The sequence below is a fragment of the Dermacentor andersoni genome, chromosome 8 (assembly GCF_023375885.2).
Source record: "Dermacentor andersoni chromosome 8, qqDerAnde1_hic_scaffold, whole genome shotgun sequence".
NCBI classification, from domain to species: domain Eukaryota; kingdom Metazoa; phylum Arthropoda; class Arachnida; order Ixodida; family Ixodidae; genus Dermacentor; species Dermacentor andersoni.
The window spans coordinates 113218775-113233882 of NC_092821.1; the positions used below are offsets into that span (position 1 = coordinate 113218775).

Below are 15108 nucleotides of genomic sequence, written 5' to 3' on the forward strand. Positions count from 1 at the left end.
ACTTGATTGCTGAATGCAACAAAATCCTTATTTCCTCATTTTCTTGCCTAGGTTTCTTAACTATGTACTCAGTTTGTATTGTTTATGAGCAATCGTTTTTTTTTTTTTACTGTTGTACTTATTTGAAGCCCACCTCTTCAATGCATCATTAATTAATTAATTTGTTATTTTTCATTATAATTGAGTTTATTTGTCACATGCTACGTATACCAATGTCCCCCATGTATAGGGCTTTACCAAGTTGATCCGCATCTATAAGTTTGCTGGAATAAGTGAACAGTGGATGACTGGCTTAACTGCATTCATGAGCCGGTGTTGCAATTCCTTTTTTTATTATTTTTTTGCACCAAAGGCAGGAATCTCACAAGCACAGAGTCCATAATGCTACTTTCTCCACTGCTTTCAAATATCGCCTTAGTTTGTTTTATGTTTTCTCAATTTTCAGATGGCGACAAAAAACTTTTGATTTCTTCCGAGGAACTGGCATCTCCGGTCCACCTCCGAGTATATTCTCGGGCCATTTCTACCAATTATGGCAGGAGGTACGGTGCTTAAGGTTACTTACTATTATAATTACGATGTCGATAAAAACAAAAATTTTATCTGTCAGGTGGACAGCACCCTTATTCTATTACGTTTTTATAGCAGCACTCCAGCGCTCGCTGGGTATAGAACTCGTTTAAGTAAGGCCTGCCGATCCCAGCATAGTGCAGGATGTTCAAGTAATAGGTAGGGTAAAATGCAGTGGTCATAGGTTAGTGAGGGCCATGATCCACCTCAATTTAAACAGATAAAGAGTAAAATTGGTCAACAAAGAACAGGTCAACTTAGAGGCAGTAAGGGTAAAAGCAGACAAATTTAGGCTGGTACTTGCAAACAAATATGCAGCCTTAGAACAGAGAGATGATGATGATGACATAGAGGTAATGAATGAAACCGTAACGAGGCTGGCTTCAGAGGGAGTAGTTGAAGTGGGAGGCAAGGCACAAAGGCAACCAGTAGGCAAGCTCTCTCAAGTAACAAAGGACCTAATAAAGAAACGACAAAGAAGGAAAGTGTCCAACTTAAGAGATAAGATAGCATTCGCGGAACTGTCAAAACTGATCAACAAGGCGAAAATAAGTGATGTTCGAAACTATAACGTGAGAAAGACTGAAGAAGCCGTAAAAAATTGACGCAGCCTGAAATCAGTGAGAAGGAAACTTGGCCTAGGACAAACCAAGATATATGCACTAAAAGATAAGCAGGGTAATATCATCAGCAATTTCGAAGATATAGTAAATGCAGCGGAAGAATTCTATACTGACCTTTACAGTACGCAGACGACTCAGGAGCCCTCTATTCAAAACAATAATGAACACTATACAGAAACTCCTCCTATAACTAGAGATGAGGCCAGAAAGGCCTTGCAAGGCATGAAACGGGGAAAAGCGGCAGGAGAGGATGGAATAACAGTCGAGTTAATCAAAGATGGAGGAGACATATGCTAGGAAAACTGGCGGCTCTCTATACGAACTGTCTATCGACTGCAAGGGTCCCAGAAAACTGGAAGAATGGAAGCATTATATTAATCCACAAAAAGGGCGACGTTAAAGAACTAACAAACTAAAGGCCCTTTAGCTTACTCCCAGTATTATATAAAATATTTACCAAAATAATCTCCAATAGAATAAGGACAACACTGGAATTTAGTCAACCAAGGAAGCAGGCTGGCTTCAGGAATGGTTACTCTACAATAGATCACATCCGTGTCATTAACCAGGTTATCAAGAAATCCGCACAGTACAATAAACCTCTCTATATGGCTTTCATAGATTACGAAAAAGCATTTGATTCAGTAGAGATAGCAGCAGTCATAGAGGCATTGCGTGATCAAGGAGTAGAGACCGCTTACGTAAATACCCGAGAAAATATCTACAGAGATTTCACAGCCACCTTAACTCTACACGAGAAAAGTAGAAAGATACCTATAAAGGAACGGGTCAGACAAGGAGACACAATTTCTCCAGTGCTAGTCACTGCGTGCTTAGAAGAAGTATTCAAGCTATTAAACTGGGAAGGCTTAGCAGTAAAGATCGACGCAGGATACCTCAACAACCTTCGTTTTGCCGATGACATTGTTCTATTCAGCAACAATGCAGACGAGTTACAAAAAATGATTCAGGACCTTAACAGGGAGAGTGTGAGAGTGGAACTGAAGATTAACGTGGAGGCAAAGATAATGATAAATAACCTGGAAAGGGAACAAGAGTTCAAGATCGCAAGTCAGCATCTAGAGTCTGTGGAGGAGTACGTTTACCTAGGTCAACTAATCACAGGGAACCCGGACCATGAGAAGAAAATTCACAGAAGAATAAAAATGGGTTGGATCGCGTACGGCAGTCACCGTGAGCTCCTGAATGGGAGCTTACCGTTATCATTGAAAAGAAAAGCATACAATCAGTGCATTTTACCGGTGCTGACATACGGCGCAGAGACTTGGCGGCTGACAAAGAAGCTTGAGAACAAGGACCGCGCAAAGAGCGATGGAACGAATAATTCTAGGCATAACTTTAAGAGACAGAAAGAGAGCAGTTTGGATCAGGGAGCAAACGGGCATAGACGATATTCTAATAGATATTAAGACAAAAATATGGCGCTGGGCAGGTCATGTATATCGCCGACTAGATAACCGTTGGACCATTATGGTAACAGATTGGGTTCCAAGAGAAGGGAAGCGCAGTAGAGGACAGCAGAAGACTAGATGGAGTGACGAAATTAGGAAATTTGCGGGTGCTATTTGGAATCGCTTGGCGCAGGACAGGGGTAATTGGAGATCGCAAGCAGAGGCCTTCCTCCTGCAGTGGACATGATGATGATGATGATGATGATGATGATGATCTTGAAGTAAGGCCAATAAATTTTCCAGGCCTTACATAAATAAAAAATAGTATTCAGTTGCTTCACCAAAAAGAGTCTACTCAAGTTATCACAAGGTTTGTACGAACACAAAATTTTTGCAATGATTTTTGTAGGTAGAAGAAATTTGTGTTCACGATAGTTTCTCTCACGTGAAGGCTAAGTGAAAAGTAAAACAATTCTAGATGACACTAGTTAGCTTTATTTGATTTTTTAGGCCTCTCTTTGAATGCCTATCTCGGTTCTGCTCCCTCAGTGCTTTCCTTGCAGTGAATCAACCGACGTTGTTCAAGACTTCCATCGGTAAGCACATATAATAAGAAAACATCGCGTGAATGATAAGCACGATGGCTTGACAATGCTGCTCCGGTGAGGTCTTCTTGTCCAGATGACGAGCAAGCGAATGTATTCGCGTGTGACACCCGTGTGACACCCCACCACAGAAATTACGTTGCGTTCTGTTGACTCTACATTACATTCCATTGTGTTAACGTTGAATTGCAATTGCATGGAATGGATTGTTTTTGAGAGAGACCTGCCAAAAGTAGCTCTCAGAACGCAAGCAGCGTGATTACGTTTGTCTTTGAACAGAGTGCAGCACTTCCTCTTCAACCTGGCAAGAAACACCCATGACTCGTATTGCTTCCAGTTCCATCTGCCTTATTGTATGTGCAGGCTGTAATAACCGAATAAAAGCAACACTGGTAGAATTCCAGGCCTGATTTCACGCCTAAAGGCCGGCCGGTCATTTGTTACACTTAAATGTCACGCTTACATTGCTTACTCTGTGACACACGTTCTCGAATATAGGGAGACAGAGTGAGAGCATTCCATTGCATAGTTCCATGTGTAATAGGCGTTTTCTAGCTTGCCAGTACAAGCCTGGTACATGTAGTTATGCGGAAATAGATATTTCTGCTGTTAATATAGGTTCCCGCATTTGACTATTGACGTCAAAGACCCAATTGGCCCAGTGAGCGAAAAAGCCGGTTTCTGTCTTCTGCAGCAGAAAAAAAAACTACCGCCCCTTTCAGTACGTGAAGATGGTCTAACAGCGAAGCTGCGTTAGTTACACCGAGCGTTAGTTACACCGAGCGTTAGTTACACCGAGCGTTAGTTACACCGAGCGTTAGTTACACCGAGCATTAGTTACACCGAGCGTTAGTTACACCGAGCGTTAGTTACACCGAGCGTTAGTTACACCGAGCGTTAGTTACACCGAGCATTAGTTACACCGAGCGTTAGTTACACCGAGCGTTAGTTACACTGAGCGTTAGTTACACCGAGTGTTAGTTACACCGAGTGTACTCTCGGCGCTGCCGAAGTGCTTGCGTGTCCCGGGCGCGCACTTCGGCATTGGCCTCCCAGTGCTGCCGTTTAAACTCGGCATCTCTAGCGCGCCGCTCGGGATCGGCCTTCTGACGACCAGTCTGTTCACAGGGCAACTCTCGCTTATGCTCGCTGTAGGCAGCCTGTTCCTCAGGAGTACCGACTACTCGTGGTCTTCCCATAGTTGTAGATGGGATAGAATGTGCGGAACCACTAATACAAAGCTCCGTATGTTGAGCGCAAGACCCACTACTGGAGATGTGGACGCTGCAATCGTTTTGTCGATTAGTTGGATTTGTTGTATTGGTTAGACGATTGACGTGGCTGCCGGCACTTCTTGGGCCAGCAAGAAGTGCCGGCAGCCACGCGCTCCTAGCTTAGAGAAAATATCTGAACGAGAGAGGACACTCGGTGAAAACTGGCAACAGGAAATACGTCACGCTAATATAGACCGTTTGCTTCTCAAGGTATGTATTATACGTCTCAAGGTATATTATTGATAGTGATGCTTAGCAGATACTTTTCTGTGATCTCATTTCACTCTTACAGCACTTCGGGGCTGGTCAATTTATGCTAGTGCTGTAAATGCTGTCACATGCAGCTTTTGTCTGAGTTTGTGATAATTAAGTGGTTGACACTTATTATAATGCAGGACTGTCACATGCATCCTTTCTCTGCATTTTATAGGTTTGCACTATCTTGTCTCGTGGCCAGTACTGTGTTTGAGTTCTGGTAACGCTTGCATTACTAGCCGCTCCGTACGCATTAAAGCAAGCTTTCGTATTAGAAATGAATGAAAATGTCTGCGAAAATGGTTATTCATTTTATTTAAACATAGCTTGCTTTTGTATTTGTGTTCCATGGGTGCGAGCTGTATTTTCATTGGTGCGTGTCAATACTGCATCATCTTTGCAGCACAGATTCTACAGAAGGCTACTGTTCACACAAACTGCGCGATTCAGCCACTTATCAGTAAAAATGCCCATCCCTCAGACGTCCCTTAATAGTCTACGGTTCGCCGTACGGATGCCTGACGGACAATTAGCAATGAAAAATTGAACAAATTTTTGCGTCCGTGGAACATCCATATATCCGTTCTAGACACACGCGAGACAGCCCTCGCACAGCTAATTAGTATGCACCTTGTAGCCTTGCGGATGTGCGCCATACATTCCTAGGCGATCCGCGCGCGTCCTACGGAAGACCAATATATCCAGAAGCGGTAGTCCAGTGGACGTCGACAGGACTTCAAGTGCCCACTGGTATAGCGAATCTCCCTGCCAAATTCCTATCGACCACGTGTATTGTGAACTCCTCCACAAGCAAGAGCGCTACTACGACTATGACCGCATAACAGAGGAACACAGACGTCTTGAAATGCTAATTTCTTGCTTTACAGCGAGCGGCGCGTAGTGGCGCCACCGCGAAGCGGCCTTACACATAGGAAGCGCCTCCATGCAAGAGAGCCTGGACACCACCGCAGTTGTGGTGAACCTGCCCCTGTCCTATTTTCAACCGACGGGGTGAGCTACTCTGAACTGACGACTGACGACATTGCCGAGGCCATCAAGGGCTAGACGGAAGTCGACGAACGCAGCAGCGGTGACGAGCCGCCAGACTAGCCAAGCATTTTTTGATGAAGCAAGCACTCGAGGCTACGCAGATGTCACTTGCGTCACTTCCGGCTTTTTTGCCGCTGTGCATGCTACGAACCTCGTTGCCAAAGCGTCGCCTGCAATGGCGCATTCTACCAAACTAAATTTGCATAAAAACTCAGTTCCCCAGTATCTCTTGAATTCATGCTAAATAAAGAGTTTCTTCTACCGAGCATGCTAAGCCTTCTCTGTAGCGAAGTGGTGCGGTGTGTTACATTTACGCCGGAGTGACCTGTACTACGAAATTGTTTGGAGATCCCAAGCGCTTTGTTATAAAAGCGTTTCACTATGCAGTTCTTTTTCTTCCACGTGGTGCCTACAGGTAACACGTAAGTTGCGCCCTATGCTCCGATCCTGCGGTTGAATTTTTTTTTATTTTTAAGTGCGAAGGTGTTCCCCCTGCAGTACAGGAATGTACAGATGGTGGAATTCACGTCACACTAGACGTTTAAAGGGACACTAAAAGAAATAGTTGAGACGATTTAGATCAATAGATTACTCGTCTACCACCATTTTCCGTGTGCTGACACATCTCTGTGTAGAGAGTTACCGCCAAAGGTGACTCTGCTCCTCCTCAATATGAACGGCCCGCGATAAAAGCTTATGCGTTGACGTGGTCTTCACGTGAACTCCTTCTATGCCACTCTCTGTGAATCAGGTTGCGTTGACGCTGCATGAGATGTACCATACTCCACAACAGGTGGCACCACTCCCATTTTTCATTTTTCATAATTTTCTCGCTCCCAAATGCACTTTCATTGCTGCGAATGACGAACTCGTTTTACAGAGGCCTGATATTTCAATCTAGCTTGACTTATTATTTTTCTTTAGGGTCGCTTTAACTACTAGCTGTAAACTGCACGAAGGGTCGTCCCATTACCTTGACTTTCTCCCACTGGAGTCTTGAATGACTCGAAATAAGACGGTGTAACTGCGATGCAAATTTGACACACTTATCTTAAATAGGAACTGAAGGGAATTATTCATAAATTCAATAACTTTGTCGCGTTTTCGAAGCATTGAAAATATCTTTTGTTTTAAATATAACCCACTTCTTTCCTTTAAGAACACCGTGGAAGTTATCGATGAGTGGTTCAAGAAATACGGTGAAATCTACGGGTAAGTGAACGTATCAATTTAAGTTATTCTTTCCTGTCCACGCCCACAGTGCGCCATATATATTTCCACTAACTTCGTGTGGAAAATACTCACTTTCTTAACCTGCTAATGCGAGGAAGTTTCGCTTATACAAAGTCATTTCGAAGGCCATAAATGTGAAATGCTTCAATAATCAGTGCTTTCTGAACGCCTCGCACACCTACTTGGTGATAAAACACCTTACACCCTTCAGGTAATGCCTGTAGAATGTACGTTTATTCTACAAAATAGTCCACATGCTCCCATTAACTTGACAAAAGCAGAGGAGCGTGGTCTTCGCAGCATACGAGAGTAGCCTAGCATTGCAGAGATCAGACGAGGACATCAAGAGAACCGTCAATGCGGACTCTGCTTCAAGATTATCAAAAGTTCTAAACCATAGCCTTAATGTTTACCATCTTCCTTGTTAACGCTAGGAACTAAGCATCACGTACTTGGGTTATTCAAACAAACCACTAGCGACGTTCAGCTCCCCTCGCACACCTTGTCGGCAATTACAGTCGCAATCGTTTTATCCAATTTCATTCTCACCAGATAAACTTCAGTATTCTTTAAACCTTACATTGAATTTGCAAGAAACGGATGCGTTTGTGTGACTGATAATGCGATAATAACACTGAGACCCCCACTACTCCTCACTTTTCATTTGCTGCTGCTACATCAATCATAACAGAACCTCTAATTCTTCAAACAGTTCTTGGGTTCATCTATATAGAAATTTCATCTTTTTTTCTATGAAAACAAGAGTGGTTGTGCCGATACTTTCGTTGTAGGAAAAATGATCGATTGAATCATGCATTATTTCACGAATTTGATTTGATTCGATTATTGAAGAATCACAGCTGCTGCACGCGAACTACAAACTTATATCTCCGTGCGAATGAAGTGCTTTCTGCAGTGTAACTTTCCTATTTTTGAGAATATTTCTTATCTATTTTAAGCATATTTTATAGCTGATTTAAGCATTCGTAAAGGTATTTTTTTCATGCCACTTCAGCTCAAACGTTTTCCAACGCTTTTACTGAGTGCAGTGTACTTCACAGCTCGCATTCGTTATTACTTGTATATCTTGGGAGGGGGAGGGGGGCCCTTCAATATTTGCCTGTCTCTTTGACGTCATCGCAGGATCTTCAATGGCGACGCCCCTTTTGTCATGGTGAAGGACATTGAACTTTTGAGGCGTGTGTTCGTCAGCGATTTCGGTCAATTTGTGGACAGAGGGGTGAGTTCAATTCTCTTAAGTCTGCTTTCAAGATTCCTAAGCATTCTAAAGAGAACAAGGTTGTGCAATAATTAGCATAATGCGAAATTAATGCCATCGCTTTTCTCGTGTGACGAAATGTGGTAGAACGAAGGAGCGCAGCCTTGAGCCAATATCTCCCCAACAGGACGTATTCAACTGAGGAAAGTTGCGCATTTGCATTATTGGCCTCACCAAGACGCGACCCTTTGTGGAAACGCGGGAAACGAAATGAGCAGCTCTAGTGATTAAGAGAAGCGCTCTTATCAGAACGATGACTCCAGGTTGAGGCTTCCCTTGTTCTGCTTAATTAGACTCCATCGTCTTCAGGCCCCACTGTCTTCTTTCACTTTCATTAATTGTGCAACACAACATCGCCTTTAAGCAGCTACAGTCGACGGTGACACAGAGATGGCCTCATGCATATGCTCACTTAAAGCTTACTGATGTCTCGGCAGGATGACAACTTATAAACGATGTGGTGGGATTTGCCGAATATAAAACCTAATCCAATTACATCTACTACACATTGGGCACTATTCTGTGACTACGTGTTCACCTTCAGAGCCGGAAAGTAAGAATACTCAGCTTTCCAGCTAAAAAAAATCACATAAGCTCAGCGTCTTCACAAAGAATTTCCTGCAGGCTGCCTTTTGAAATCAGCTATCTGATTTTCATTCTAGTCATGTTTAATATGACGTGCACTGGCTTATGTTCCTGTCGTTATCGCAAGGCACCAGAGTCGGGTCATTCTACTATCCCATCGTCGACACTCGTGACAGTTCTGTTTCCCGCACTCCACGAAAGCTGTATAAATGCAAGTTGGCGTTGTCACAAAAAGCCTCGATGTGTCACTGTTGCAGGGTAGCTGCCAGGACTCAGACGCGACGGGTTTATAGCTTAGGCCAATGGCCTGCACTTCGTCTCGTGTGGTCGCGCGCGTTTGACTACGCGCCTACAAGGGGGCTGGAGATTTGTACGCGGGGCTTTTCATCACGTGACGGTGGCTGCCATTTTCAGTTTAGCACCTTGCGTGCAAACTACAGCTATGTATGAGTCACATTTCGCAGCGCTTAGTATTTTCGTCCGATGTATTTCCTGTACGCCTGCTTCTCATTTCGTATCCAATGTCGGAGAGCTCTAGACTTTTACATGAATATAGTATTCATAGGCACTACGGTAATCACTGAAGCCGAAGTATCGAGTGAAAGTAGAAAAAGAAGCTATAACTGACTGAAGGAGTTTTGCTGCTCAATTTATATGATTGGAACGTGTACATGGTGATAATTCCCAACTGCATAGTTCACAAGCAATTCTCGCACATGAAAGAGCTTCCTTCCACGCAAGTGTCCGTTTCTGTCAAGTTTTGAGGCATTGATGACGCTGTACGAAATTAGAAGTTCGAAGCTTACGAGGGTTGCAATGTGGGCTTGTTGGTAATGCATCTTCAAGGGGAGTATGGTAGCGCGATTCAAAGACGGGACAAGAGAAGACACAAAGGGACACACACAGCGCTGTGTGTGTCCCTTTGTGTCTTCTCTTGTCCCGTCTTTGAATCGCGCTACCATACTCCCCTCGAAGCTTACGTTACAACGCACATCGCTCTGCGACAAAACAAGAGTACGAAAATGAGGTGCACGTTGTAATGCGCGTGCTGCGATGCTAGGCGTAACTAACAGTTCGAATGCTCGCGGCAACCTTCGATGCGCTTCTTCACTTGTGACTGCCCTGTGTATTCCTCGCAGACTGTGTGGAGATCCATGAACGACAATCCAGCGTTCCGCAACTCGATTAGCATCGCACGAGCGGAGAGGTGGAAAGCGATACGGCGATGCATCTCTCCGGCATTCACGGCAAACAAGCTGCGAGCGGTAGGCACGGTTTCTTCTGTCAGCGAGCGGTTGCCTTCCGCTACCGGTGATTGTAACCAGCGCCTTCAATTTTTTTCTCGTTCTTATGGCCTGACGATGGCAACGAATGACATTGCAGGGACACCCACGATAAAATTATATTTCTTATGTATTAGTAGATTAGTCTTCCACAATATATAAGACACCACTGTCAACAGGAGAAGAGGCTTGGTAAGCGAGAAAGGGCACAAAATGTAAATACGGTTAGTGACGTCACCTTGAAGTTCCTGCACTTGCTTTCCGTTACGTTGTGGATTTTTACGGCGCATACTAGTGCCTAGTTAGGTATCTATTGGCCAAAAATGGACTTAATTGTGTTCTAAAGAGGCCAAATATCAAGCACGCCAAGTTTCAAGAACGTTCACTGAGGCACTGCGACCCAAGTATGAAAAAAGGATACATTGAAATCCGTGACATCACAGTGACCTATCGGCACTGAGACTGTGACGCAAAATTAAAGAACAAAAAAAAAACTTTCACCTGAATTTGCATTCAAACTTTTCCAAGAACATTTTGTCAGTCTAAACTCCGTGTTTCTCGTTTGTTTCTTTTATACGGTGTGCTCAATAGCAAGTGCCTTGTATTGATCTCTTTAATGCAATTGCATTTATTTAACTGTCAATGGTGCCTACCTTCGTAAATTCCTATCTTCCTATCCTCAACGCACACTCTGAGATGTGTCGAGTCTCAGTACTATACCTCGAACGTTAGCCGATGTGAAATTAGGATGAAAGAATTTCAACATTGGCTGTGTTCTAAACAAGCCGTGTTTTGAGGCTACAACAGAACAATGCAGCCGTGGCTTTGGGAATTGTGGTACCACTACTTCCCTGCCGTATTTCATTGTCCAAAGCACAATAGTTGTGTTATAACTTCACTCTTCCGGCACACAGAACTGTTTAGTGGGAGACATTAAAGCCATTAGCATCACACAGAACATGAAGTGCCTTGTCTTGTGATGCTAATTATTCTTCAGACATCGCGCACGTCGTAATAATCAGAGGTGTACTTGTTCACCTCATTTCCTTCATTTCCCCTTTTTCATTTATTTACCTCAAGGAGCGATACAGGTAATACAGAGGGGACTGGTTACAGAAAAAATAAGCCAATATAATGAAGCAGCGCATGGCTATAGACAGCAGGGTTCGACATTTCAAGACGAGTGGTGAAGGCGACAGAAGCGGGAAGGCAATTTCAGTTTCGGCTTGTATTAGGAATAAAAGATCGAGAGTAGAGATTGCTTTTGCAATAAGGCAACTTTCATGCGACGATCACTGGGCGATGACAAGTGGCTGGGAAGCTCAAAAAGAGGCATCCTCAAATCATTATTATTGCGAAAGCAATTACACGGACACTTCATGCGAATTCGCGACGTCGTTGTCGCCGTCGGTGTCGCCGTGATGTACCGTAAAAAAGCCCGAGCGCGTAAGCTCGCGGCCGCACGCCGTATGCTGTAGCGAGGGTGACTCGAAGAGAATGCTTTCTTGGTGCGGTGACGTCGTTTCGCGTGTGCAGTGGAGCATGGCATGGAGGATTGGCGCCGCCATTTTGCGTGCGCGAGGAAGAGGGGGGGGGGGGGGGGGGGAGGTACAGCGTAACGCGCGTTTCTGCGGTTACCCCGTTCGCAGCTGTCGCTGCGCATGACGCCGCAGAGAGCGGCCAAGCGCCCCCTATCTTCGAGGTGATATGCGGTGGAACCCACCCAATAGCAGATGGCTTCGTGTGCGCTGTGTTCTCGAGTTCCCAGTTCGCGTTGAAGCGAGACTTAGCACGATGGGGAATTCGCTCGCCGCTGCTGCCGCTCTTCATCACGCCAGCGCTCCGAGAGCACGTGTCCGCGGACGTTGAGTCAGATGTGTTTCCGTTTGCCAGTGCCCGCCTTACACCGTGCTCGTTAACTTAGTCAATAAGTGAATATGTACAGCAGCTCATACACCTTATACATGTACTGATATCACTGCTTCCCCTGTCTGATAATTTGGTATCGCAATCACTGCTTGGCCTTTCATGCGAACCTGCAGCATTTTAGTTTAGTAAACTTTGCAGAACATGCATATTGGGTAAGTACAGCGTTCACTATCTAGGTGATGGGTATAGCTTCATGCAAAAGACGCTAAACTTGCCATAATACACAGATCGAAACTTCGCCTATGTAGATATAGGAAGGCATGACAATAGGTGACATTGCAGACTCATAGATAGCTGTTAAATATATCATAATGTCAGCATAATTGGCACGTGATCCTTAGAGAACAACTCATGAGGATGTCGATAGATCTAAAGAGTGCATAACATTATGTACAACTCCTACCCCAGATCTCCACTGAAGCATGAGAGCTGGTCTTCTTTTCTTTTTCTGGCCCAGTACGACTGCTTAATGGAATCGCTGTGTGAAATAGGTAATAGTAAAGTATTTTGTGCACAAATATTTATTTGTTCTGTAAATATTGTTTATGATATCTGCCTCAAAATGTTAGTTGTTTCTAGTATTTTGTGTGATAATTGGAATTTTTTGTGTTACAACTCCTAGTGAAAGCTATTTACACACTGTTAGGGTCAATAAAACGGGACCCTCTAACAGTACAGTTGGATCCAGAATAGTATCTATGTATGTGTGTGTTGATCATCGTACTGCTAACATTAAAATTAAACTCACTTACTCATTGAGTAATTTCGAGAAGCGTGCCGTAAACGATTCGACTTGACCAGTTTGTTCCAGGCATGGTGGAAGCCGTCGGCAGCTTCTTGGAGATCCTCGATGAACGAAGCGTTCGCGAAGGCCCGTCTGGTGGGCAGATTGACGTGCGACCTTACCTGAACACCCTGGCGTTCGACCTGGTCGCCAGGACCACGTTCGGTATGCGTCTTGACGTCCAAAAAAACACCAGCAACCCACTCTTCGTGCACGCCACGTCAGTACTTCCGGGAACACTGGCCACTCTCTTCCGCACGGCGGCGCGTAAGTTAACTCACGTGCCGCATCGGTCAATAGAAGTCATTATCATTATCATCATAATCATGATCACTAGCCTATATACTGCCCATTGGCAGAACGAAGGCTTCGATCTCCAATTACTCCTTTTTTGAGCTACCACGGCGATGCGTAAGTTAGTTCACGTGGACCATCGGTCAGCTTGAGTCAACATCTTCATCAGCATCATAATCATCATAATCACTGGTCTCTTACTGTGCCCATTGGCAGAGCAAAGGCTTCTCCCAGCGATCTCCAATTACCCCTGTCTCACGCTAGCTCATTCGCACTTGCGCCTGCAAGTTGTGAAGATAGAGATGTAAATAGCAGCTGAGAAGGAATTAGCATCGTTTAGAAAACACCCGTAAGACCCATATCCAATGATCCAATACAAACATACATAAATACAAACGATGATCCAATACAAACATCGCCCCGAGGACCCCACGAACAACTAGTTCTAGAAATCAGAACTCTGCTTCACCACCTCGTCGAGCAAGGACACGACATCACGTTACAGTGGATTCCAAGCCACTGTGGCATAATGGGCAATGAACATGCCGACGCAGCAGCACGATCTGCACATGAGGAGGGCTTGCAAGACTCCATTCCATTCTCAAGAACAGATGCTGCAATGAAAATTCGTGTGCTTGCAAATGAAATCATCAGAACATTATGGAACACACCAAGCTTGAAGCACGCACGTCTACACCGACTGGACCCATCCCTTCGACTTCGACCCCATCAGGACTCTCTCGACTCGAGACGGCAGTACTTTGCCGACTGTGGCTTGGTGTCGCCTATACAAGATATTTCGCTTTCCGAGTCGGTATGGACGACAGCGCGGCTTGCAGTCACTGCGGCGGCGAGGAAACTATCGGACACGTACTTTGCCACTGTCCTCGACACAGCGCGCACCGGCTGTCACTAGCGGCCGCGTTGGCACGTCTTGACGACAGGCCACTTTCAGAACAGTCAATTTTGGAATGCCGACATGAACTGTCGTTGCAGCGAAAGTCGGTCATGGCTTTGTTGACCTTTTTACGTGGCAGTGGTCTATTAGAAAGACTATAATGATCCCGTTGCACTCATGTTTCATTTTTTTTCCACGCTTTTATTTTTGTCACATTCTTATTTCCGTCTTTACTTCCCCTTTTTCTAGTGCAGGGTAGCAAACCGGAGGTTTTAACTCTGGTTAACCTTCCTGCTTTTCTCTCATTTTCATCTCTGTCTCGGCTGCGGCTTAGCTCAGCTAACACTGGATATGCAAAGTGAAATCATCGTTAAGCCTGCTTAAGTCTTGATTTCACTTGGTTTACTTTTGATTTAGCTGTAATTATTATACTTAGGTATTCAATCATCGTTAAGCCAGGTATGACGACATTGCCGAGGTCGGTGGCTAGACATGACTGTGATAGCGCTTGGGTATACACGCATCGTTCGACGGTGCGGTGCCTGTTGTGCCACATTGAAAGCGTAAGCGCTAGACATGCAAAGAGACGCCGCGAACATGCACAGCGGCGGCAGCCGTGGCTGCCGCACGTGATTCATTAGCAAGCTTTCCAGCTGCATAGGCGCGCGCTCACGCTATGCGCGCAAAAAAATCAGAGCCGTGTCGCTTCCGCCGGGAAGAGAAAGGGCAGGAAAGGGTATCGCGCACGCGGCGCTGGCTTCGTTTCCGTTCAGTTCGGTCTCGGTAAACGGGTGGGATGGCCACGCGTTGTGCGTTCTCCCGAGAAACGGGCAGCCTTCGATGAGTCGCGGCGAGAACTCGCCCGCGAGTGGGCTCGCCGTCGATGCGCCACTCCAGCCGTTAAGGGCTAAATATAGTCCGGCGTACGGTGAGTGCGCCCACAAGTTACGTCACGTTGGCCACAACAATAGCGTCTTTAGTTCGATCGCTGTCTCGAAGCACTGGCGTAGCCGACGTAACCGGACGTGGCCAAT

The 15108-nt window shown here is 45.1% G+C and overlaps 1 protein-coding gene across 3 annotated transcripts in view; it reads left to right on the top strand.

Annotated features, from left to right (window-relative positions):
• LOC126529206 (cytochrome P450 3A24-like) overlaps positions 1–15108 on the top strand; it is a 37429-nt gene that overhangs the window by 4316 nt on the left and 18005 nt on the right. For 2 of the 3 annotated variants that reach the window (XM_055069684.2, XM_050176804.3), the window contains exons 2-6: positions 446–542; positions 6949–7001; positions 8166–8262; positions 10026–10151; positions 12900–13149. In XM_055069684.2, coding sequence (XP_054925659.1) covers positions 446–542; positions 6949–7001; positions 8166–8262; positions 10026–10151; positions 12900–13149 — 623 coding nt within the window. The remainder of the gene's footprint in view (positions 1–445; positions 543–6948; positions 7002–8165; positions 8263–10025; positions 10152–12899; positions 13150–15108) is intronic. The other variant, XM_072289846.1, reaches the window with a different exon arrangement.